General features: G+C 45.9%; 1 protein-coding gene across 3 annotated transcripts in view; it reads right to left on the bottom strand.

Annotated features, from left to right (window-relative positions):
• Positions 1 to 2,916: 2,916 nt before the first annotated feature.
• Positions 2,917 to 26,705, bottom strand: part of arid5b (AT-rich interaction domain 5B) — a 154,172-nt gene continuing 130,383 nt past the window's right edge. For all 3 annotated transcript variants that reach the window (XM_080205419.1, XM_080205420.1, XM_080205421.1), the window contains 2 exons: positions 21,737 to 21,935; positions 2,917 to 7,204 (listed from right to left, as the gene is read on the bottom strand). In XM_080205419.1, the coding sequence (XP_080061545.1) occupies positions 5,057 to 7,204; positions 21,737 to 21,935 (2,347 nt within the window). In that variant the 3' untranslated portion in view covers positions 2,917 to 5,056. The remainder of the gene's footprint in view (positions 7,205 to 21,736; positions 21,936 to 26,705) is intronic.

Here is a 26,705-nt window from a genome sequence, read left to right on the forward strand (position 1 = left end):
CAAGCACTCCGATTCTTCTTGGCTCTGTGCCTTACCTACTTCAGGCACTGGAAATGAGATGCCTCTTATTTGTCCTTGCCCAACGTAGTGAGTGGCACACTTACAACTGGAAACGTTCGGGTATTTAGTAGTCCAAGTAACAGCCGTGCCACAGGTACTGCAGGGACCAATTTCTAAGCCTTATCTGTGTAACAGCCACATGCAAGACACCATTTCTTGGAATATATAAAACACAAATGATATTACATTAGAATATGTAGCAGTGGATTATGCCATGTAAAATGCATTTTAAACCACATAACGTTTTATAAGTAGGGCAGGATTTTATGACCTCACTTGGGCGAGATGGTAAAATCCCGCGCGAGGCCAACGGGGATTTCTGTTCTGTGAGCCGTGATTCCAGGGTGGGCAAGGCGGTAAAATTCCAGCCATAGAGTCATACGATATGGCACAGTTAACTTATACCAAACAAACAAAATATGTAGCATGCTTTTCTCTTGGCAGACACGCAAGAATAACACAGCACACAATGATAAGCCATTACTTATTTTATAAATATGTGCACTTGTGACATTTTATAATCTTCTATTCACAGATGGTGAAATGAAGGGGTAAATTCCTGTCTAATTCAAGATTTCATTGAAATGTTTTGAGTCTGAAGATACAAAAGTGACTATCCCTCAGGGTACATCCAGCTGAAAGATTGATTTAAATCTGCTTCATCTCCAGAACCATCTAAAGGTTGGATCTTATGGATTTTATCCAGTAAAAATATGTTGTTGTTGAATTCTCTCCAGTGACAAGAATACAAATCACAAATAGTAATGCAACACTTGACTAATTGTTAGAAAGGGTCAAATTCAAGAAACAGGACAGTAAAACATTAAGATTTAATTCCAATTTAAATGATCCAATGATTTTATCCCCCTTTATTTTGATTAGCAGTAATCCTTATTGCTGCAAAACAATGATTTGTGTTTAATTGTGGTTTGATCTGTACTGTCTCTGCTTTGCCAACATTCATCTCTCAAACAATGCTACAAAGAACAGCTTAGCCAGTAAATCAATCATTACAGCCTCACTTGTCCCGAAACGTTAAAATCCCGCCCTATTTCAACGGACCTTTCCAAGGTCCGCTCCTCTCCGATTCCTGTGGAGGGTAAAATTCCAGCCAGTGTGTTGCTGTTGTTGGGTGCCAAAAGACTGCCCTCTTTGCCTACAGAACAGTGACTATACCTAAAGGAAATGTATTGACTGTAAAGCATTTTGGCACATCATGCAAATGTAAAAGACACTATATAGGAGTCGGGAGGTAATGCTGCAACTTTATAAGATGCTTGTCAGACCCCACTTGGGAGTACTGTGCGTAGTTCTGGTCGCCTCACTACAGGAAGAATGTGGAAGCTATTGAGAGGGTGCAGAGGAGATTTACAAGGTTGCTCCCTGGATTGGGAGGCACGCCTTATGAAGATAAGTTGAGGGAGCTGGGTATCTTCCTGGAGAGATGAAGGTTGAGAGGTGACCTGATAGAGGTTTATAAAATGTTGCGAGCGATAGATAGGGTGGATTCTCGGAGGCTGTTTCCCAGGGCTGAAATGGTTGCTTCGAGAGGACACAGGTTTAAGGTGCTGGGGAGCAGGTACAGAGGAGATGTCAGGGGTAAGTTTTTCACTCAGAGGGTGGTGAGCGAGTGGAATCGGCTGCCATCGGTGGTGGTAGAGGCAAACTCGCTGGGGTCTTTTAAAAGACTTCTGGCTGACTACATGGGATTTAATGGGATTGGGAGTTACCGATAGTTCTATGGCCTAGTAGGTATGGATATGATTGGTGCAACTTGTGGGCCGAAGGGCCTGTTTGTGCTGTAGTGTTCTGTGTTCTATAAATCCTGATCTTTCAATTCTACTCTAGATGTACAGGAATGGGTGTGAATCCACAGTGTGAAAGAAAGAGTAAAACCCTTTTGTGTTGATTTCAGGGGTCCATCCAGTCTTCTCACTAAGAGACTTTTACTGAATTATCGAAACTGAAAGTGGACTTTTTTCATTGGGAAAGTCAGCCAAGCTGGGGACCTGCAGTAATCTAACTGCAGATTACTGCAGGTCCCCAGTAATCTGCAGTCGTTAACACTGCTGCCTCACAGTGCCAGGGACCCAGGTTCAGTTCTGGCCTCGGGTCACTGTCTGAGCAGAGGCTGTATGTTCTCCCCGTGTCTGCGTGGGTTTCCTGTTTCTTCCCATGCTCCAAAGATGTGCTGGTTAGGTGGATTGGTCATTGCAAGTTGACTGTAGTGTCAGGGGGATTAGCAGGCTAAATACGTGGGGTTGTGCGGGATTATCACCAGTGCAGGTTCGATGGGCCGAATGGCCTCCTTCTGCACTGTGGGGAAACCCAAAGGCTTTAACGTTAGCGGAAAAAAAGATTTTAAGCTAAAAACATGACTCATGGTGGCCATTTTAAAAAGCTTGTTTATAAAAAAAAAGTCCCATGTTTGCCATTACGCCAGACTTTCCAATGTGATTTGTCTGAGGACCGTACGGTGTGAGCATGGGTAATTTTTAAAATGAATCCCCCTAGCTTAGTTGTGGTGTGGGGTTCAGCAATGTCAAATGGCTGCTGACATTCTGGTTCAGAATGTCACAGTCACGAGATTAGCTGAGTGTTCAAAAAGTCTAACGAAAATGTCACATTGTCTACGTTAAGGTAACTTGCCTGAACTTTAAATGGCTGCAGGCATTGATTTTTTTTATATCATTTCAGCTTGGAACCTCTTCATATTCCACCTATGCAGTAATTCTGTCGGGAATAGGCGGCTGGGCTAAGTTTTCTCAAGAGGTACGTTCGCTATTTTAAGTTTAGAGAAAGAATTACCTCGGAAATAAAATGACTAATAAATCAAAGAAAACAATTCCACCCGTCTTAAGTAGTAAAACTTTTATTAAATATAACGGTGGATCAGAAGGTACAAAATATCTTGCCAGCTATGTGATTGATAAACTATTGGAACAAAGTATCAAAAGCATTTTGCCAAGTACACTGAGAACATACAAAAACAAAACTTTAGTGTTTACATTTGCCTCAGTAACATTAGATTTAAAGTTTGAACCTAATGCAAGGTTACTCAATAACCTTAAACTATCAGGACCAATCTGAATGTTACCAGCCTTCACTTTCAACTATGTACAAATCACCGTACATGAAAATGTGCTATAGACCAAAACTAAAATGCAAAAAGAAAATGTGTTCATTATTTACAAAATACAAGTTTTATCATAAGAACATGTCAGTATAAACATCTTGCTGATAAGATACAGATCGAAAATATTTAAGCAATGTGTCTTGGCAAAGAAAACAACCATTTGAGAATAACATTCTCTGTAACTAATATAGCCACAATCAGACAAACAATCTTGTAAGTGCCCATTATAATCATTACGAGCGTGGAAACCAACAAAAAATAATATATCCTGATTTCACAATACTTACGATCATAATGCTCTTTGCAAAGCTGCACCAGATGTGACCACGGTATACAATTGACAAACATGTGCGGTTAAGTACTGAAGTTTTAATGTGTTGTTGAAATGAAAAGGCACAGTTAGTTCTTGATGTTGCAGTGGAGTTGCCAGAAGGCCACATGCAACACTGAAGCATCAGTTAAACATGTTTAGTGTGGGACTGAAAGGAAATTATTGTAACCAAATGTCAAGTTCTCTAGAAGCAAATGTTCTAATAAGTTTTAAGAAAGACTTTCTTTGAAAGTATTTCGCCGACGTTTAATTTGCTGAGCGTGAGGGGCACTTTTCAACATATAAAGTGAAACTTTTCCAAGCCCCGAAAGGCTGCCAATGATTCAGCCAAGCACAGGAGTTGAACAAAGAGCCAGAACTGCATTTCAACACAAATCTTATTAAAGCTTCACCAACAGCTGCACAGACAACAGGAATAGACTGAAGGGGCTTTATTATAAAAGCAGCAGAACGCTTGCCCATTGCCAAACTGGAATCCTGTTTCTCTTCTTTTTATTATTCAGCTTTTTGCCTCTTTTCCCAATCTGCCCTGTTTACATTAGAAAGATTTATAGTTCAAACATTTATTTGATGGACAAAACATTATGCGGAACCGTGGAAAGAACCCTCGCAGCTATAATTTTGTGACCTTAAATGCAAGGCAGGCAGGATCTAAATATAAAATTATCATCTTTTTATCCCCCTTCCCCCCACCCCGCATTGTAGCAACTGTAAACTACAGCCAGCATATCTTACATACACATCTTCAGCTTGCAGCAGTTTAACAGCAGTAGGCTTGAAAGCTAGGATGGCACTGGAAGTATGGAAACTGAATTTGAATATTTACATTTAATTTGATTCAATATTTGAACTTGGCAAGTGTTTCTCAAGTTATAGTTATTGTAAATCATTCTGCGTTTATCAATGTGAAAGTTAAGCTTTCCTAACAACTGCAATGAATGGTGATTAGATCCACACACAAAAAAACAAGCAGTGGAAAAAAAAACCCAGTGGTGTACGATTACAGAGTACCAAAAACCAACCACTGCATATGGGTTCTACAGAAAGGATTCGAAAGAATCAAAACAGACGTTTACAGCTGCAGCAAACTTCCTGTAGTTATTATTTCTATCCTGTTCTGGAACAAGAACACGATATTCAACAAATCCATTGACTGACACTGCGAGAGACGCACACCAAAGCAGCAGAGGGGGGGGGGAACAAAAACTGGACTACAGTTGCATAAATTAATTAAGTTGTAGAAAGTCTGTAGTGAATATTTACAGCCATTTCCGTGTTGATATCGCCATTGTGATAGTGTTAGATTGCAGCCAAAAACATTTCTATGTACAAAAAAAAATTATTTCGCATTCAACGTACTTAAAAAAAAACACAAATCTTACAATCTGCAGATGATAAGGACACCTAAAGTGAATGCAAGAAATATAATAAACCAGTTGCTGGTAGCTTGCAATCACAAAGTCTTACGATGTAACGTGGAATATCAGGCTGTTACGCTACATCTCTCAATTTCGGCCAAAATAAAAAGTTTATAGTTTCGCACTGGGATGTAGAGAAGAGATCGGAGATGTGGAATAGGCAACCTGCGGGTTCAGGGAAGCCAGAGGATAAAGGCTATGGTGCAAAAGTTCCCCGTAAGAGGCGGCGACTGGGGCAGCAGCCGCTGATAGATGTCTGTACAGTTGTGGGGAGGCGCCGGTCGATGCAAGGATCTGTCTCTGCATGGCCGGTATCATGAAGGAATGGATGGCCAGTGGTTGCATAAGTGGAGACAGCACAGCCTGATTCTTCAAGTATTGTAAGGGATGGGCGTAGTCAACAGGAAAGCCTGAGGCCAGGCCGTCACACATGTCTTGAACCTGAGATACGAAGGCTCCAGGATACACACCTGGGAATATGGGAGTCGGCAGCGAGAATTTGTGGCCCTCCAGGATGATCCCGGGAGGCAGGTTTTTGCTGCACTCCCCTTCCGAGTCAGATGGCTTCTCTTTCAGCGCCGGGTCCTTTGCAGGCGGTGGCAGGGGGGACACGGCCCGGAGCTTCTTCTCCGGGCTCTGGCCGCTGTGCGCACCGTCGCGGCTCCGCTTGATGGGCTTGGAGCTCCCGACGAGCTGGGAGCCGCCTTTGGAGGCGAGGGCGGGGTGGGCCGCTTCCTCCAGCTTGCCGGAGGGGGGCAGGACGGCCTCACTGCTCTTGATGCTGCTGGGGACCGGCATCGGAGGGACACGGCAGGCTTTGGGGTTGCAGTCAGCGTGGGCCAGTTGCGTACCAGCTAGCGTGCTCTTCAGGTCCAGCTGTGGCGGCAGGTGGATGCTACTACTGGACGAACTCTTAGGTAGCGTTTTCTTTAACTTCGGAAGACTCAAGTCGGTGGGCTGCTCCTCTGCAGGAGGCTTCGCGGCACACTTCATTTCCTGCCGGTGCAATGTGGAAAGATGACTTAGATAGACCGTATCCTGGTTTTTATGCTGGGCAAACGAAGAGTTTTTATCCTTCATGGTGCTGCTCAGGTGCTTTGAGGCGTGGTCATTATTAAGATGATGTTCTGTGTGTCTGTAAAGACTGTGCAGGTGGGGAGAGGAGTAAAAGTCCGCGAGGAAACTTGACACGTGCGATGGCTGGCAACCTTTCCTCTCGTAACCTTTACTTTCACTGTCCGTCAGGTCAGAGGTGAAAGGGTAAGGAGCGCCGCTTTTGAACGAGTCCGAGCAAATGAGGTGGTGATGCTTAGCAAGATAAGCAGCCTCAGAATCGGATAACTTAGTCAAGCCCTCGTGTTTAAATGCCTCCCCTCGCTCATCGGCGTTCCGCTTCTGGAAGCTATGTGCATGCTGAATCACCGAGGGTCTGTTAATGGCTAACTGATCTGGCGTGGACCCCTGTAGAAGGTTACTCTCAGTCGTAACCACTTCCTCACAGTTCTCGCCACTCTTTTTACTGCTGTGTATCGGGGGTGGGGCTCCGATGGGATAGCTGTTGGACAAGGTGCCGCTGACCTGTGACAAGAACTTCTTCTTAGCGAGCGGGGACATGATGCCAGGGTGACCCCTGGAGTACACCAGAGGCAGGTAGCTGGGGCAAGCTTCAGTTTTCGTCACCACCAGCTCCTCCCTCTCTCTGAGGGGCTCTGGCGAGGGGTTAGCCTTCGCCGCCTGCTCCGATGCCTGCCGCTGCCTGCTCTCCGGCCGACAATCACCCAGCCCGTTGTCAGCTTCCTCCTTCGGCGTCTGGTCAGCGGGAACGGAGGCTGCGTCCGGTGGCGTCGCGCTGGGCCCCCGATCAGGGGCGTCTCCCCCCTCTCCCACTTCACCAGCAGCTTTCTCCTGGAGACCGTCGGCCAGCTTGTCCGCCGGGTGTTGTGGTGCCTCGAGATTCTGGCTGGACGCGGGGCTGGCCTTGCTTTCGGCTGGGCTTTGAGCCGCCTCGTCTCTCGAATGGGCCGCAAGGCCTCGGTGCAAAGGCAGAGTCTCGGCCTCCTTTCCGTTCGCCTGCTCACCATTGGCATTGCTGAGTCTGTCCTTGGCTTGGTCCCCTTTGGCTTCTGGGCTCTCGGAGACATCACAGCCATTCTGTTCATTCTCTCCATTCTCAATCTGCGTCACCGCCCTTTCCCTTGAAGAGGCCAAGGCTGCACTCCATTTGGGCATCTCGCGACTCTCCTCCGTGGCTGCAATTGCCTAATGAAGAAAAACAAATCAACAGTTATTCACGCAAAACTCAAGCAAAAGCAGCAGAGACACAGACCTTGAGCCAAGCAGTACTCCACAGTCAGGGCTTGTAGCTACAAGTTGCATTTATAAAGTGGCTCTAATGTAATAAAATTCCCCAAGGCACTGCATAGGAGCGTAATCGTACAAGTGTTGGCCCGTGGAGGGGTCAATGATGGGGAAATAGACAAAACATCAGAGTCAGGGGAACAGGGAGGTTTGGAAGATTTGCAGTGCCAGCTCCTGCCCACCCGATCCATCATCCCCAACACCCTCCACACCATCTCCTGGAAAAACAGTCCTTGGGTAAATCAATGAAGAAGTAGTTATTGATACAAAACGTACCAAGAAACAGCACAGATACAGCCCTGCACCCTAACAATACTCTGCACTTGTACCAACACTGAAATAATAGAGGTTCCCACTCCAAACTGCATTCATCTCCGATAAACACTGTACCTGGCAGAATTTCTCTCTTGGCTTCAGTTGCTGCAGCCATTTAAAATTGTAAGATTTTAACAAAAAGTTCAATTATTTTTAAATCATAGAATCCCAGTGCAGGAGGCCATTCAGCCCTTCGAGTCTGCACTGACTGTGCAAAAGAGCATCACCCCAAGGCCCACCGTGCCCCAGTAACCCCCGAACCTACATATCTAAGGGGTAATTTAACATGGCCAATCCACTTAACCTGCACATCTTTGGAGGAAACCAGAGCACCCAGAGGAAACCCAGGCAGACATGAGGAGATCGTGTGATCCGAGGCTGGAATCGAACCCGGATCCCTGGCGCTGTGAGGCAGCAGTGCTAACCGTGCCGCAAATGGTGCACTGACTTTTACTGACCTGAGTACCAAAGCAAAGATGTCTTATTGCAGCTGTGTAAAGCCTTGGTGAGGACAGACCTGGAGTATTGTGTGCAGTTTTGACCTCCTCACCTGAGAAAGGATATACTTGCAATAAAGTGTAGTGAATCATTGCAATTTCTACAATAACGTCACAAACTAACTGGCTTGAAAATGCAGGGGTGTCGTGTCAGACATGTTTCAATGAGTTCCCTATCTCGGTCGTGCTGCTGTTGGGGGAGCAGAGGCCGGTGGGGTGAGCACAGAGGCCTAGGGGGGTGGATGGTAGGCAGAGGCCTGGCGAGGTGGGGGGGGCGGTGGTGGCAGAGGCCTGGGGGGGTGGGGTGGGGGGGAATGCAGAGGCCTGGAAGCAGGGGGCGGAGGGGGTGTGGCACACAGAGGCCTGGAAGGGGGGGGCGGTGCAGAGGCATGGGAGGATTGGGGGGGGGGGGGGGTGCGGTGGTGGGAGGCAGAAGCCTTGGGGTGAGAGAGGGGCGCAGAGGCCTGGGGGAGGTGGGGGGAGGCGCAGAGGCCTGGGAGGGTGAGTGATAGGCAGAGGTGGGGCGGGGTACAGAGGTCTGGGTGGGGGGAGGTGGCAGAGATCTGGGGCAGTGGGCAGCAGAGGCCTGGGTGGGGGGAGAGGGGTGCAGAGGGCTGGGTGGGGGGAGGTGGGGAGCAGAGGCTTGGGGTTGGGTGGCAGGCAGCAGCCTTGGGGGGATTTCAAGCAGGTGGGAGAGAAAAGAAGTGAAGAAGGACGAGGTTTCTAAATGCACCAGTTGTCAGCAATACTTCCCAATGGTACTGACACAACCCTACATGTTGTGTGGGGTCTGGGGAAACCAGGGAACAAAACAAAGCCCACATTAACAATGATTTCTGCACAATAACATTGGATCACATTCAAGCATAAATCAAAACTTTTAATGTTTAGACTTTATTACTATGCTTCATTTCCTAGTCATCTGTCTTCTCCATAATCCATTATCGCCAGTTGTATTTTGAACATCGAGCATTGCATTGTAAATAATTGCTGAATTTATAATAGAAAAGGTTACCATGACAACAATAACCTACTTTCTTTGGCATTTTGTCTGATTATTTTATAACAAAGCCCTTGCTGGAACATGATAGGCACTCGATATCTCGCTTCCTGTTTAACAACTGTGAAATCTTTCTTCCTAAAATTTTCAGTCAATAATTCCATAGCCTTCAGCATGACATTCAGTATCACACTAATTATCACCTGGGCGGGGGGGAGAAACGTGGGGTCCACTGGACAGTACATTATCACCAGGGGGGGGGGTGTCCACTGGACAGTACATTATCACCAGGGGGGTGTGGGGTCCACTGGACAGTACATTATCACCAGGGGGGGTGTGGGGGGGGGGGTGTCCACTGGACAGTACATTATCACCAGGGGGGGTGTCCACTGGACAGTACATCACCACCAGGGGGGTGCAGGGGTCCACTGGACAGTAACTGCTCCCAAACAACAACTGGAATTTCAGTGTAAGATCGGGAGTCGTTGGATTTCCGTATCAATATTGGAATAGGAGGCCATTCAGCCCCTCAACTCGATCCTGCCATTCTATTAGATCGTGGATGGTCCTTCCCTCAAACGTTTCCATGGTTACAGTATCTGCTCAGTAGAAGTACCCAACAGCCCCACTGAGGAGCGTGCTGCTACTGACTGGGTCTGTCACTACAACAGGCAAACTCATGGCCGAATAGCTGTTAAATGGACCCAAGCCAGCTGGTGAAATATGGAACAAGACACAGAGCCTTTCCTTCATAGTAGCTTTACTCACAGGACGCAGCACTACAAACATTTCCTAACTACCCAAACGGTCTGTGCCCTCAGTCCTGAATCACACAATACTTATTAACCATGTGTCTGTAACAAAATAATCAACCAGCCATTAACAATAACCCAACCCCCACTACACACATCAACACAACCCCCCACTGTACTGCCCACCCCCTCTACACATTGACCCTCCCCCCCCCACACACTGACCCAACACCGCCCCCCCACACACTGCCCCAACCCCCCCCACACACTGCCCACCCCGCTACACACTGACCCACTCCCCCTCCCCCACACAATGACCCACTCTCCTACACACATTAACCCTCCCCCCACAACACTGCCCCCCCCACACATTGACCCTCCCCTTCCCACACACTGCCTACCCCCCTACACGTTGACCCTCCCCCATACACTGCCCACCCCCCCCTTACACATACCAACCCTCCTCCCCAACAACACTGCCCCCTCCCCCCCCACATACTGAACCCCCACACAGCCCCCCAACAACCCTGCCCCTCCCCACATACACCCCCACACAACGATCTTCCCCCCAGCAATTCTGTCCCCTGCACACACTAACGCATTTACACCTCCCCCGCCCAACATAAACACAACACTGCGTCTGTAGGAGTCGCTGTTAAAGGTTAGCCGCAGGGACTGTTCACCAACTCTCCTGTTACAAGCGTTAGATATAAACAAAACATCTTTCCTGACCTCAGGATGTCACACAGTGTTTTACAGCCAATGAAATGCTCGTTAGCACTGTGCCAATTTAATAATAAATTTAATAAATTAATAATCAATCCAGCTCAAAGTTGGTATCAGAACTCCCAAGGTGAAGCCTTCAGAGTGTCCTTGAGGTGCTTCCTTTGACCACCATGAGATCATGACCCAGACTCTCAGAGGTTCGCTTTGGTGAGAGAGTGTCAGGCATTCTGGCCACGTGATCAGCCTAACTCCACTGTGACTGTCTGAACGTTTGCCATATCTTAGTGTCTTTTTCAGAAATTATTCCATCACTGGCTAGGCCTGCATTTATTGCCCATCCCTAATTACCCTCGAGAAGGTAGACTGCCTTCCTGAACCTCTGCAATACATGTGTAGGTACACCCACAGTCCTGTTAGGGAAGGAGGTCCAAGATTTTGACCCGGCGACAGGGAAATATATTGTCATTGTGGTGGGGAACATCCAGGTGGTAATGTGCCCACGACTACTGCCCCTGTCCTTCTAGATGGCAGAGGTCATGGGATTAGCCTTGGTGAGTCCCTGCAGTGCATCTTGTAGATGGTACATGCTGTTGTCATTGCATCAGTGGGGGAGGGATTGAATGTTTGTGAATGTGGTGCCAATCTAGCGGGCCACTTTGTCCTGGGTGGTGTTGTGCTGCAGCACGTTGATAGTAAATGATTCAGGAATAGTAATGCCATTAAATGTCAAGGGGCAATGGTTAGACTCTGTCTTGTTGGAGATGGTCATTGTCTGGCACTTAGAATCATAGAACCCTACAGTGCAGAAAGAGGCCCTTCGGCCCAACGAGTCTGCACCAAACACAATCCCACCCAGGCCCTACCCCCAATATCTCTACATATTATACCCACTAATTCCCTCTAACCTACGCATCCCTGGACACTAAGGGGCAATTTTAGCATGGCCAGTCAACCTAGCCTGCACTCTCTGTGGGAGGAAACCGGAGTACCCGGAGGAAACCCACGCAGACACGAGGAGAATGTGCAAACTCCACACAGACAGTGACCCGAGCCAGGAATCAAACCCAGGACCCTGGAGCTGTGAAGCAGCAGTGCTAACCGCTGTGCTGCCTGTGGAAACGAACGTTATTTGCCATTTGTCAACTCAAACCTGGATATTGTCCTGATCTCGTTGCATTTGCGTATGGACTGCTTCAGTATCTGAGGAGCTGCGAATGGTGCTGAACATTGTACAATCATCAGCGAACATCCCCACTTCTGATCGAGATGGAGGGTAGATCATTGATGAAGCAGCTGAAGATTATCATCTCACCCCACTTATCCTTTCTATCTCATATGTACATCTAGATTCCCCTTCAATTAATTTATCCTTAATGATTCTGGCTGATGGAAAGTTGCATATTCTAAGAACTCCAAATATTGGATTTATATGGGGGCGGGGGGGGGAGTTAGCTGGGTTAGCGTGTGACCAAAATCCTAGCTGGTCACGTTCACAAGTAAAAACATTTCTCGATGTCTGATCCATCGAACCTTTTTATAATTTGGAAAAGGTTGAGTGAGTCATCTCTTGGCCTTCTCTTTTCAAGAGGGAAGAGCCTTAGCGCTTGGGGTTTTTTTTTTCCCTGGTACTCACAGGGTCTCAGTTCTGAGATACAGATGCAGGAAAGCGGTAGCTGATCCTAGAAGTGAAACCCCACACAAAGATGTTAGGAATCCTGACCCAACTCCCAGCTCTTCAGTAACCAGCTTTCTCAACTATTCAAACCTGCTGAACTCTCCGTCACAGTAAAGTGTTCCAATTGAGATATTTTTGTTTAAAAGTTATCATTGCCTCATTGCTTGAAGTATGGTTCCAAAAACATAGAACGGATATGATTCCGACTGTATTCTAAACAAGGAAAGAATAGGTTTGTAGGGCAAAGTTACCAAGTTACTAATATGGTTCAAAATCAAATTCAAACTGGACCCACGGATGGACTTAGATTCAGTAAGAAGTCTCACAACACCAGGTTAAAGTCCAACCAGTTTATTTGATAGTAAACCCACAAGCTTTCGGAAACGCTGTTCCTTTGTCAGGTGTGTGGAAGATTCTGATCAGAGAAGGGCTTATAAAGTCACAGTTTATTGTGTACAATATTCTGTAAACTGTGTGTGCCTCTATATAACCTTCTCTGATCAGAATCTTCCACTCACTTGACGAAGGAACAGTGTTTCCAAAAGCTTGTGGGTTTACTATCAAATAAACCTGTTGGACTTTAACCTGGTGTTGTGAGACTTTTTACTGTGTTTACCCCAGTCCAACACCGGCATCTCTACATCTGGACTTAGATTAACATATTTACAAACTGAGGGTTGAAAAATCCCCTCTCCTGATACTGAACATCCTGTTACAGTAACTCGGTCTTGATGGTGAGGGTCCAGGTAAAAGTCGCTGCTATTTTTGGTTCATGAAGCTGTTTCTTTCAGCCATATGACCAAACCGCACATTTTCCTTTCTTATAAAATCCTTTCCTGATATGATCAGGTGACAGTGAAACCACAGCAGCAGTTGGTGATGGTGACAACAGATACAAATTTCCGAGGTGGAAAGCTCACAATAGCCAGCGTGGTCTCACTGTGCTCCAGACGATGCCCTGGGTGAGGTGCTCATTAGCAACTCAGCCTCCAAAGGTTCTACTTTAACCGTGCCGAACTCTTTAACATGTAATTAAAACCCGTCCCCCATTACTGCCAACTAACCCCCCAGTGATCAGGGCAGTGTTCCCATTGCTAGGATTTAAATCCCACTCCACAGCCTCCTGAGATGGTGTCCCATTAGACCCATTACAGGGACAATTCCAGCCTGGAGTTACTGTCTGTGTGGAGTCTGCACATTCTCCCCATGTCTGCGTGGGTTTCCTCCGGGTGCTCCGCTTTCCTCCCACAGCTCGAAAGGTGTGCTGGTTAGGTGCTAAATTCTCCCTCTGTGTAACCCAAACAGGCTCTGGAGTGCAGCGACTCAGGGATTCTCACAGTGACGTCATTGCAGTGTTAACTTATGCCTACTTGTGACACTAATAAATAAACTTTAAACTTAAACTAGACCAACCAGCCGATTAGCTGGTACAGAGACACTTACGGCAGGCAAGGAGTGTTCACGCTGTGGCTCATTACAACAAACAAAGAACAGCACAGCACAGGAAACAGGCCCTTTGGCCCTACAAGCCCGTGCCGCCCATTTTAACACACTCAGTGAGTGCCCCACTCGAGTCCCTCGTTGACGCTCCCGTCCACCTCCAGTGGAACTCCACAATAAAGGGGGCGGAAATTTAGGGAATTGTACGTACGCCAGAATGTATGCCAGTTACAGCGGTAAGCAGCCGATAAATCCCAGTTTCTGAATAACCAAAGAAACAAAATAAACAAACCATTCTCACTCTGTGTCACAAACCTGGGCCTGAACTTTAAAAACCTGATCTCTGAACTATTACAAAGATACAAATGCATGGTTCGAGGGGCTGTTTTATTACACAACGGCTCCAAAATATTTTTTTTTTAACATGAGGTTTGGTTTAATATCTCACAGCGCTCGATCTGTGGAATTATTAGTGATAGCTGTGTGGCTGTGTAAGTACACAGCACTAGCCACAATGCTGTCACTGTGTAGATTGTGATTCTAATTTGCGGCAATGTGACTCGCAAGTCTAATTTGCCCTATTTATAGCATTATGTTAGGATAATGCGCTCTGACTCCTGGGGCCAGCTCACAGTGCTACCTGTACCAGTGCTGACTGACAGGCCTTTTGCAGCTCCTTGTCACCCTGCTGCAATGCACCTTTGTGTGTTCTAAATAGCAGCACTGTCTGAGGAACCGTCAAGATAAGCACCGTGTTAAGGCAGCCCTCTTTGCAATAAATCTGCTCAGCCAGAAACACGTTTAATAGTTTGTTGACACACATTTGAACTTCATTTTACCCTCTGGATTTTTTTTTTCTTCTACAACTTCGATTTGTGTACAGCTTGTTTTTTTTCACCTCCCTTGGATCAGATTATCATCCAGCTATGAAGCTGTGCTTTCCCATTAACCCCTCACCGCCCCTCGCTCGCTGCCCAAGAAGCTCTCATGCTCCAGCCCTGATGATGACAGCGCGCAATTGTACAGACCCCGGGGATGTCTCAGGAAGGTATACGGACAAAATCCCACATTAAGCTGGAAAAGGGGATATTGAGACAGGACTTAGCCGAAGAGGTGTCAAGGGAGGAGAGAGGGAGGGAAGTGTAGGGCCCCAAGGGGGCTGACGGCCAACCCACAGGAGGGTGAAGGAAATCAGGACTGCTCAAGAAACCAGCACTGTTGGAAGACAGAGTTCTCACAGGGACGGAGGATGTTACAGAATGAGCAGGGGCAGTGAGGAGGCATTTGGACAGAACTCCATTCCATCCATCTCTCTGGTGAGCATGTGTGGTGGGGCGGCAGGGGGGAGCATGGACGGGAAAATGTCAGGGGTCATAGAGCCATAGATGTTCACAGCATGGAAACAGGCCCTTCAGCCCAACTTGTCCATGCTGCCCTTATTTTTTTTTTAAACCCCTAAGCTAATCCCAATTGCCCGCATTTGGCCCATATCCTCTACACCCAGGTAACTATCTAAAAGATTTTTAAAAGATGAAATTGTACCTCTGCCTCTGGCAGCTTGTTCCAGACACTCACCACCCTCTGTGTGAAAAAATTGTTCATCTGGACACTTTCGTATCTCTCCCCTCTCACCTTAAACCTGTGCCCTCTAGTTTTAGACTCCCCTATCTTTGGGAAAAGATATTGACTATCTAGCTGATCTATGCCCCTCATTGTTTTATAGACCTTGATAAGATCACCCCTCAGCCTCCTGTGCTCCAGAAAAAAATGTCCCAGTCTATTCAGCCTCTCCTTATGACTCAATCCATCAAGTCCTGGTAGCACCCTATTAAATCTTTTCTGCACTCTTTCTAGTTTAATAATATCCTTTCTTTAATAGGGTGACTAGAATTGCACACAGTATTCCAAGTGTGGCCTTACCAATATTTTTGTACAGCTTCAACAAGACGTCCCAACTCCTGTATTCGATGTTCTGACCGATGAAACCAAGCATGCCGGATGCCTTCTTCATCACTCTGTCCACCTATGACTCCACTTTCAAGGAGCTATGAACATGTACCCCTTGATCTCTTTGTTCTATAACGTTCCCCAACCCCCTACCATTAACTGAGTAAGTCCTGCCCTGGTTCAATCTACCAAAATGCATCACCTCACATTTGTCTAAATTAAACTCCATCTGCCATTCGTCAGCCCACTGGCCCAATTGATCAAGATCCCGTTGCAATTGGAGATCACTTTCTTCACTGTCCATCATGCCACCAATCTTGGTGTCATCTGCAACTTACTAACCGTGCCCCCTATATATTAATGATTTGGATGAGAATAAATGACAAATAACAGTGAGCCCAGCACTGATTCCTGAGGCACACCACTGGTCACAGGCCTCCAGTTTGAAAAACAACTCTTTACAACTACCCTCTGGCTTCTGTCAAGAAGCCAACTTTGTATCCATTTAGATAGCTCACCCTGGATTCCATGAGATTTATATCAGTATCTAATTCCCCAAGTTCTTTTCTCAACAGTAAATACTGATGAGAAATATTCATTTCGGATCTCGCCCCTCTCTTCTAGATTACCTTGTTGATCCTTAAGAGGTCCTACTCCCTCCATTGTTACTCCTTTGCCCTTTATGTAATTGTAGAAGCTCTTTGGATTCTCCTTTGCCTTATCTGCCAAAACAATCTCATGTCCCCTTTCTGCCCTCCTGATTTCTCTCTTAACTCTACTCCTACACCCCCTATACTCTTCAAGACATTCCCAGCTGCCTATGCATGTCATATGCCTCTTTCTTCTTCTTGACCAGGACCTCAATATCTCGAGCCATCCAGGGTTCCCAACTTTGGCCAGCTTTGCCCTTCACTGTAAGAGGAATGTGTTTACCCTGAACCCTTGCCAACACACTTTTGGAAACGTGCCACATACCAGGTGTCCCTTTTCCTTCCCACAGACTCCCCCCATTAACTCATGATGGGAGATGGGTCATGATGGGAGACCTGTTGAGAGGGCCCCAATGTCCCAATCTGTGTGGGGGAAGGGGCTGGGGGAGATATGCCGCCCCGATGAAGTGGTTGGGGGGGTGCGGGATCCCGATGTCCATGGTGGGATGGGGGGGTGTTGGTGTGGCCTCTGAGTGCACCCAGAAATCAGGCCATCCTTCCTTTGCAGCCAATCACACCGCATGGCCCTCAAATGTGCCCAACACTTGTGCCAGCCGCAAACACCTGCATGTTTCCTCGACGACAACGGCCCAAGTCTACCTGTCATTTTAGATGCTACAACAAATACACAAACTTTGGTTTGACATTATGTGGTCAGGGGACATGCAGATAATTTTACTCAATGGCAGCTCTATTGCCAGAAATGGTGCAAAACTCACCACCCTCCCCAAATGGAATAAGTGTGGGATGAGAGTGGTTCCCACCATGCCTAGCAGACTGATACGGATCACTCTGGCACTCCCACTGTTATGACAGTTTCTTGGTTGGGAAGGGACAGGGGGAAGAAGGTGGCTCAGGTCACTGTCTGTGTGGAGTTTGCACATTCTCCTCATGTCTGCTTGGGTTTCCTCCGGTTTCCTCCCACAGTCCAAAGATGTGTGGGGTTGGGTTGATTGGCTGTGCTAAGAAATTGCCCCTTAGCGTGCAGGGATGCGTAGGTTCGAGGGATTAGGGGGTATAACATGTAGGGATATGGGGATAGGGCCTGGGTGGAATTGTGTTCGGAGCAGACTCGATGGGCCGAAGGGCCTCTTTCTGCACTGTAGGGTTCAGCCCTCACTCCCCAAGGGTTAACATTTCAGAAGGAGGATCTTATGTTCTGAAGAAAGAGACATTTCTTCTTGTTTCGTTCTGCACGCACGCTGCCCAGCCTGCTGAGTATCCCCAGCATTTTCTGCTGTTTTTTGTTATTTGCTCTTATTAAAATTGGGCGACATCACAGGTGGGAATCCCATGCAAGGAATGAGGACTTCTATTCCTCCAGAAAGCAGGAAACCTAATGTATTTAAAGCACTTTATTTTGTAAGTAGGGAAAAGTAAAAGCCATTGGTAATGTTACAAATATTATTACAGCTTTCAACCTTGCACAGGTTTTAGGTCTGGTCTTTTCCTGCCAAGTTTAAATGGCATGGGGGTGGGGGGGGGGGGGGGGGGGGGGGGTTGGGGGGGGGGGGAGGAGGGGGTCAAGTTGTGATTACTCTGCTCTTCGAATGAACATTATCCCATCTCTCTGGGGCCTATGGAATTGCATGAAAAATACCAGACAGATGAGCAAACTGCACGAGCATATTCCACAATGTTAAACAGTCACCTCTGTCTCTGAGTGGAAAACAACCCTCCACAGATCTGATATGAATTAACTGAAAGTGATACAACGTTCAACTCTGTTTAAACAGGAGCTAATGTTTAACGTGAGGAAGTCCAGGCTGGTCAGCGACGTACGCGCACAAAGCTGGGCATGCTAAATCTCAGTATTGTACATTGACCGAACCATTCTGTGTGCTAAGTAGCATAACAAAGGATTTTGTTTGCATTGCTGCGGTCCTATTTTGTTTCCTGCTGTGAACTAATCTCCATCTTTCGAACACTGGAACAAAGCACCTGCAAATGTTAGGTGATTCCAAGATTGGGTCTTGCCATTTTCACATGGTGGGCATTTGTAGCTAAACTGGTACTGATGCCTTCCAGCCACCCAAATCGGGATGCCCCGACCTGCGTAACTGTGTGCCAATCTGAGCAATAACGGCACACAGTAATTTTTGAGGCGTGTATATAGTTTTAAGTTTTGAAACGTTATGGCTGTAATTTGTATAGAACTGTAAAAAGTTTTAATCCTGCACTGTTTGCAATTCAAACACGTAGATTCGCAATGGTTTGAGATTTTTATGAATAAAGTATACTTTTGAAAAAAAAAATCGGGATGGTTGGATCCCAATTGCCCTATCATCGATGGGGCAGTTTAGGTCACATGAGCAGCCACTGTAGTGTTGCTGTGCTTCTTAAAAACATTTGTCCAATTTTATTTTACCAATGTGGAGCGGAAAGATGAAACATTGGCATCCAACTCCTAGCAGCTCGCCCAGGGAGAGAGTGAGTGGGGGTTTGCCAACACAGTCTATCAGTGGCACCTTCCTAAAGCTTGGTAAGGAGCGTTACCAGCAGGTTGGCATGGGTAGAATAATGTCTGCCCTTGAAAAATAGGTGTGGGATGGGCCGGGGTCGTTACAGATCTTTCCAATACCTGAATCCAAACTTGATTATATTGTATTATTGGGGATCTTATAGAGACATATAAGATAATGAAGGGACTGGATAGGGGAGAGGTAGAGAGATTCTTCCTGCTTAGAAAGGAAAACAGAACTAGAGGGCACAGTCTCAAAATAACTGGGCGGGGGGGGGGCACTTTAGAACAGAGTTGAGGAAGAACTTCTTCACTCAAAGGGTGGTGAATCTCTGGAATTCTCTACCCGTTGAAGTGGCGGAGGCTACCTCGCTGAATATATTTAAGTCAAGGGTAGATAGGTTTCTGATAGACAAGGGAATTAAGGGTTATGGGGAGAAAGCGGGAAAGTGGAACTGATCCACTTCAGATCAGCCATGATCTTATTGAATGGCGGGGCAGGCTCGAAGGGCTAGATGGCCTTCTCCTGCTCCTATTTCTTATGTTCTTATATAAACATATTCGCAGTGGCATGGCATGATAGTTAGCCCTGTTGCCTCACAGCACCAGGGACCCAGGTTCGATGGCCAGCTTGGGTGAGTGTCAATGTGGCATTCTCCCCGTGTCTGCGTGGGTTTCCTCAGATGCTCTGGTTTCCTCCCACACTCCAGACATGTGCTGGTTAGATGGATTGGCTATGCTAAATTGTCCCTTAGTGTCAGGGGGATTAGCAGAGTAAATACTTGGCATTACGAGGTGTGGGATTGTTGTCGATGCAGGCTTGACGGGCCGAATGGCCTCCTCCTGCACTGTAGGGATTCAATTCTATGAAACAAAGGCTGCTTCAATGTGGGAATTGAGTTGGCTGAGTTGGGACAACTTGCTCCAATTGTAGGACCTCAGTTGAAAGACTGGGGTTTATTGCAGAGTTTGTGGTGCTAGCCTTGCCCCAGCCGTGCCAGGGCTTCAGCAGCCTGACCAGAGGACCTTAAAACAATGGGTTCGGGCCTCCCAATCAATGGCCAAAGTCACTGTGAGCATTGACCTGCGGGGCAGTGCAGTCCAGAGCCCTGAACATAAATTCCAACAAAGCCAGTCCACTCAAGGGCTCCCCATCCCAGAACACAGTCTCCAAACAACCCCTGCGAACCCCTCCCCAGTAACTGAATAACTGTCAGTTAGTGAATGAGGTCAGCACTCCATTCGCAGCTCCACAAATACCAAATTGTCCGTGTTCTCTGGTAGTGATGGCAACACCTTTCACTGCACATTGAGCTACCGTGTTCCAGAACGTTCCTCGGCTACCTAACTGGAGGAGGAAAGATCCCATCTCTGAAATCCAAAGACGGAGGTACACCTGAGTTCCTCAGCAGTAGAATGCCAGGGGTGGGGGGGAAGGAGCCTGGAAAGGGGTTTGGATGTCTGTGTGCCAGGAGGGGCAGTGAAAGAGTGAAGGGGACAACTCTTTGACTAAACACAAGATGGTTCACATTTACAATTCAGAGGCCTAGATTCCGAGTATCTGGACTTCTCTTTCCCAGAGCGCGCGGAGGCTGTGGCTCATTGAATTTATTCCAAGCTGAGTGAAACAAGTTTCTGAGGCCAACGGTTGTGGAGAGGGGAGAGTTCTGCAGGAAAAAGCAGAGACCACAACCAGATCAGCCATCATCTTATTGGATGATGGAGCAGATTTGAAGGGCTGAATGGCCTGCTCCTGTTCCAAGTCCAAAGATGTGGAGGTGCCAGCCCTCAGCCGAGCCACTAGTGGGAGCATCCCATTGCTCAGAGACATTTCATTTGCCCTATCTTACACAAGTTATAAATGCAGTTTTCCCAGTCAGGAATATGGGACTCCACCCTCCCAATCTCTCTTTGCGGTTACAGAACATTATCACCATCAGAGGAAGTAGCAGGCAGGGATAACTGCAATGCGCACAGCAGTCTCACCTCCCTCAGGGTGAAGAGAGAGTGGATCATCAACGCTAATTCCGATACCAATCCTCTTACATAACAGTCCAGGCCTCCAACCCACAACGAGGAAACAAGCATGGCATTGGCACTGCTGGTAATGTTACAATGCTGTGTTAGTATTCCTGCAACCTCACACTACCAGGATACACAGCAATGGCACACTGAATCAGGAGCCCAGACACACACTAAACCAAGCACAAAGCAAATCGGTGCACCTGGCCAGTGACGGTAAACACCAAACTGGTACAAACCCAACCGCACAACTGGCCATGTTTAACTGCACAACAATGCACCAGCGCGCGCCTCGCCACACTCGCCAACGATGCGCGCCTCGCCACACTCGCCAACGACGTGCACCTCGCCACGGGCCACTAGCGCGCACCTCACCGCGGGCCAAGAGCCACAGGCCACCAGCGTGCGCCTCGCCACACGCCAACAAAATGGATTGTGCCACATGCTACACCACATCCCATGTTACATGGAAATATTATACAGTAGCCACACGACAATGACGTACATCGAAATACAACTCAAAACCTTTCTTGATAATTATTCTAAAAATAAATACAGGAAGTAGAGCTAAATGTCACACTGCGATTACACTGCTGAATGCTCCTATGATCAAACTAAAACTCTTGTTCAGCACTTGACATGAGGAAATGTTTTTGAAAATGCTGACGTGAGGTAGTTGGTCGTTTAGTTGTGTTTTAGAAAGTGCAGTTTGCTCACACCCTGCAGAAATTAAATGAACGGGAAGCTTCCTTTAACTGCCCCCCCCCACCACCCCCCCGTGTGGAAAAGCTCAGCGAGAAGAAGCACTTGTCTTTCTGGTGGAAGGTACCTTACGCTTATTAACAAACGTAAACCCCAGGGAGCAGACTGCAGGAGAACAGCACTAACCTCCGAGAGCTCTTTCACTTTCTGGTTGGCGTCTCTTTCCCTCTTCACTTTTCTGTTCTGCTCAGCCTTCCGCTTGGCTCCAGCTGCCCTCATCTTGCTCTCACTCTCCTGAGGGCTGCCCTCCTGCTTCCGGGGCTTGACGGGGGGTAGCGGCTTGTCTTCCTCGCCTTTAATGTACCTTTCGTAGGGCAGGATCAGCCTGCAACAAGTTGTGAAAGACACGCAGTGAGAGAGAGAGAGAGAGAGAGAGAAGCTTGGCGAGCGGACACCAGCCAGCCCACCGTTACTATAACACACACACACCCACCCTCCTGCCCACCCCTCCCACACCCTTACAAAAGGAATGCCAAGGTTGGCGCGGGTGAGGAGAAGATGCTGTGTCTGTCAGACAAATGCAGCAGACTGCACCGAGCACACAGGCCCTGGAAAATACTTTGCATTTTCTGTGGTTTTTTTTCTCTCCCTTTGGTCAGTGGCAGGCAGAGTGATGGCGGGAATCAACAGTTGAGACCACAAGAACAGACTTTTTTTTGGTCTTTCTCAGTCGAGAAACTGGAGTGGGGGTGGGGGGGGGGGGCAGAATTTCTGCTTACTATCCCAGGATTGTGATCATTAATGGGTCTTAACAGGGATTAAGGTTTGACTGCAGCAATTATAAATATTAGCTCGCGTCCCAACTATGCAGTCAGAAATCTATTCTGACATTAAGCAGTGTTTGGCCTAGCAATGAAATAAAACATTAAAACAGCACCGCGTCCCCGCTAAGTACTGATCCCACGAGCCTGTGAGAGCTAACGATCGCATTCTGCAAATATTTTATTTTCAAAGCACAGATATCATCATCATCGACATTCCCTACATAGAAAGGGGGCATGAACAAGCTCTTACTGCCAATAAAATGGCAACTTGCCAGCAACAGTGCTTTAGTTCAAGACCACAGGGTATATTTATCATTAGATGCCATTACAAGGAATGCTAAAATATGTTACAGCTGTTAAAACTGGAAAAAAAACAGTTCTCTCTGTATGCTGGAAACACACACTGATACCAAAATAATGAGCATTGGCTAAATTCTTGGTCCTTGCAGTAATGTTATAGTAACATTTACATAATGAATAACACATTATAGCATTGGATAATCATTTGGCTCACATTAGCTTCCACTCAATGTGAGATGGAAGAAGAGAAACAAAACAAAGAGAGGAAAATATTTCTCGCTCCCTCTCCATCCTGTACCCACGCTACCTCACACACTTGGAAAATCTAGTGACTAATGAGGAGGGATGGATAGACAAACGGTGAGGAAGGGTGCTGGGGGGGGGGGGGGGGGGATGAGTGCAGAACTTAGAACAACTCTGCCAATCAAAGCTCAGAAATCAATCTGGGAGACAGACTGTAAACTGGATCTGAGCAAACTGTTCACCTGTTTCCTGCCGGGAAGATACTTTTACCATGATTGTGCTGACAACACGGATAATGATTCTCTCTATCTCCTTTGTACCACACAATTCCCAATCTTTCATATACAATGATGATCTAGCTCCCCCCACCCCCTGCGATTTAGTCAATTTGAGGTCATTTCATAAAAATTCTTGTATCGTGTGAACATTCTTGCTCTGAGCGGAGTCTGGACTAGAAATGTTAAATTCAGCGAGATCGTACTGGACAAGCTGCGTGACTCCACATTCTTTCCCATCTATGGAGATTTCTCAACATCTCTCTCTCTCTCTCACTTCTCCCTTTGAAATACAGGGCCATCTTCAAAATGAAAGGCAGCTATTTCACGTTGGTTAGAATATTGGGTGCCCGTGGTTCAAACTTCCCTTTTAAATCTCTCAAACAGCTCAGCTGGGACATGAAACATTTAATTTTATTTTATTTTTCACAGAGCTCAGAAACTGGCAGCGAGACAAGGGTAAAAATACATTGAACACAGCTGGGCTGGAGACTTTACGCCAGGAACTCTAGAATTAAATGTTCCTTGTATCTGTAGAGTCATGACTAAGGTTAAAAAAAAAATCAGAATCAAAACACGAGATCTGCTGGTTCTAAGATACTGCTTTTGTTTCTGATATTTGATAATCAGCTGCTGTTCCCGAGACAGATCGGATCATAAAATTCACCAGCAAGAGAAAGCAGGTGAAAGTACAAGCAGCTGAATGATCTTGGGATTTAACTAAAGCTTTTTTAAAAAAAACATCCCTGAACCACTGGCTTTTAAATGTACATACTTCCATGTACAATTAATCCTCACTATTTCTTCTGCACAGAGCTCAGAATCTAGTCAAAAAGCAACGCAAATGGACCATTTCATAAACTCCCTCTCCCTATACTTAGAATTGGTAAGGATGGCTCATTTCCTCCAAATATCAGCACTAATAAATCCAGTCAACCTCTAAGGCAGTTTCTCTCTGGAAAATAACGTCCATACTGTTTAAATAAATGCATACACTTTAAATAATGTCTGTTTAAATAAAGCCTATACTGCTTAAATAAAGCTTATACTGTTTAAGTAATGTCTATACTGTGTAAATAAAGCTTATACTGTTTAAATAAAGCCTATACTGTTTAAATAATGTCTGTTTAAATAAAGCCTATACTGCTTAAATAAGGCTTATACTGTTTAAGTAATATCTATACTGTTTAAATATATGCATATACTGTTTAAATAAAGCCTATACTGTGTAAATAAAGCTTACACTGTTTAAATAATGTCTGTTTAAATATATGCATATACTGTTTAAATAAAGGCTATAATGTCTATACTGTTTAAATAATGTCTGTTTAAATATATGCATATACTGTTTAAACAATGTCTATACTGTTTAAATATTGTCTGTACTGTTTAAATAATGTCTATACTGTTTAAATAAAGCCTATAATGTCTATACTGTTTAAATATTGTCTGTACTGTTTAAATAATGTCTATAATGTTTAAATAATGTCTGTACTGTTTAAATAATGTCTGTACTGTTTAAATAATGTTTATACGGTTTAAATAATGTCTATACTGTTTAAATAATGTCTGTTTAAATATATGCATATACTGTTTAAATAAAGGCTATAATGTCTATACTGTTTAAATAATGTCTGTTTAAATATATGCTTATACTGTTTAAATAATGTCTATAATGTCAATGCTGTTTAAATAATGTCTATATAATTTAAATATCATCTACAATGTAAACAATATCTGTACTGTTCTGGGTGGGGGAGAGAGGGGAGAAATCGAGGTTCAAAGGACATTCCAGCCTATAACTTGAGACATATCCAACGTCCCAGCTTCGGGGAGATAAGTTTTTGTTTAGATTTTGAAGTGAATGTGAACATAATTTATTTTTCCTTCTGCTAAACATTTTATCTCAGAACAAGAGGAAACAGTCTAAACACTTACTGGCAAGGTTACAATGGAAACAACAGCTCAACCCGATTCTAAAAAAGGGCCTATGCTCGTTTTATGCATGTGTCTCTGGTCTAGGGCTTTGTGTTGCCATGGTCTTTTATTCCAACCGCACGGAGTCGAGAGGCAGCGTCCATCTCGAGGTGTAAACACACCGAGCCTGGGTCAATTTCAACGGTTGATACTTGCTTGGTGTAGGCACGATGTTTTATTTTAAGAATACACGGAGTGGCGTTGGAATTTGGAATGGGGGGAGGGGGGGTGGTGGGAGTGGTCAGGGAATAAACAAAACATCAATTTTTCCGGTTGTTGAGCTGACTGTGACAGCAGCTGAACAAACATGATATACTGCTCCAAGAAATAGCACAAACACTCATTAAATTCTCCAGTCGTAAACTTTCGCTGTACCAGCCATTACACTAAGAATGCTGACAGTACACATCATATCATTATTTTGTTTTTTAAACCTCCTGTTGGATATCAGGAACAGGGCTCTGCGTTTGCTGCTTAAAAATTACTGTTCTGCCGGGCCTGGCAACTGTTATTTAGTTGCTGCCTGAACTTATTACACAGCTGTTGCTGTGTCCTTGTCACATGGAACTATAATTCTCTTTTCACATTGACATTCCATGAATAGAAACAGTAACAGTTTCAGTACATATTACGACAGCTATAAAATTGAATAGAAATAAATCATTCTTCGCTGTGAAATCAATCAATTCAAGCCCTGGACAAAAAAAAAAGAGAACCCAGCTCCTAAAAAGACAGGGATTGATTGAAATTGATTTGGCTGTTGCTCTTAGCAAGCCATCATTGTTTTCACAATCCTTTTCTTCAGATGAAAAAAAAATCAACGGCCTCGCTTTCTGTTACAGGACATGGGGAAACAATTATTTAAGGGGGAAAAAAAGAGTAAAATGACGCAAAGCGGCATAATCCAGTTAGCAATGGTACGGGCGGTGTTGCGCAGAATGGACAAAATGGGATTAGATTTTATGTCAAACTCTACAACGCACAGACAGGCCTGTGGACCCAAGCTGCAAACTAGCCTCCTCTCACCTTTCTTCAGCAACACGTCCTCCCATTCCTTTCTCCCATACGTTTATCCAGCCACCCCCGCATCTCCCCATCTTAAATAATGCATCGATACTCAACTGCTCCTTGTAGCACTAAGAGTTCCAAACTCAAACCATTGGAAGCAAAGCTTCTTCTAAACTCCTGGCTGGATTTATTAGTGTCCATCTTCTATTTATGGGCCCTGGGCGGCACAGTGGCACAGCGCCAGGGTCCCAGGTTTGATTCCCGGCTTAGGTGGATCCTCCCCGTGTCTGCATGGGTTTTCTCCAGTTGCTCCGGTTTCCTTCCACAGTCCGAAAGACGTGCTGGTTCGGTGTGTTGACCTGAACAGGTGCCGGACTGTGGCGAATTTCACAGCAACTTCATTGCAGTGTTAATGTAAACCTTATTTGTGACTAATAAATAAATAAACTTTACTAATTTTGGGCTGCGGGTGCAAATATCTTTTCAGCTGAACCCCCTCCCTCCGGGCAACAGAGAAAAGCACTTTGG

This window comes from Carcharhinus amblyrhynchos, chromosome 17, assembly GCF_965287045.1.
Source record: "Carcharhinus amblyrhynchos chromosome 17, sCarAmb.v2.hapA, whole genome shotgun sequence".
Taxonomy (NCBI): Eukaryota; Metazoa; Chordata; class Chondrichthyes; order Carcharhiniformes; family Carcharhinidae; genus Carcharhinus; species Carcharhinus amblyrhynchos.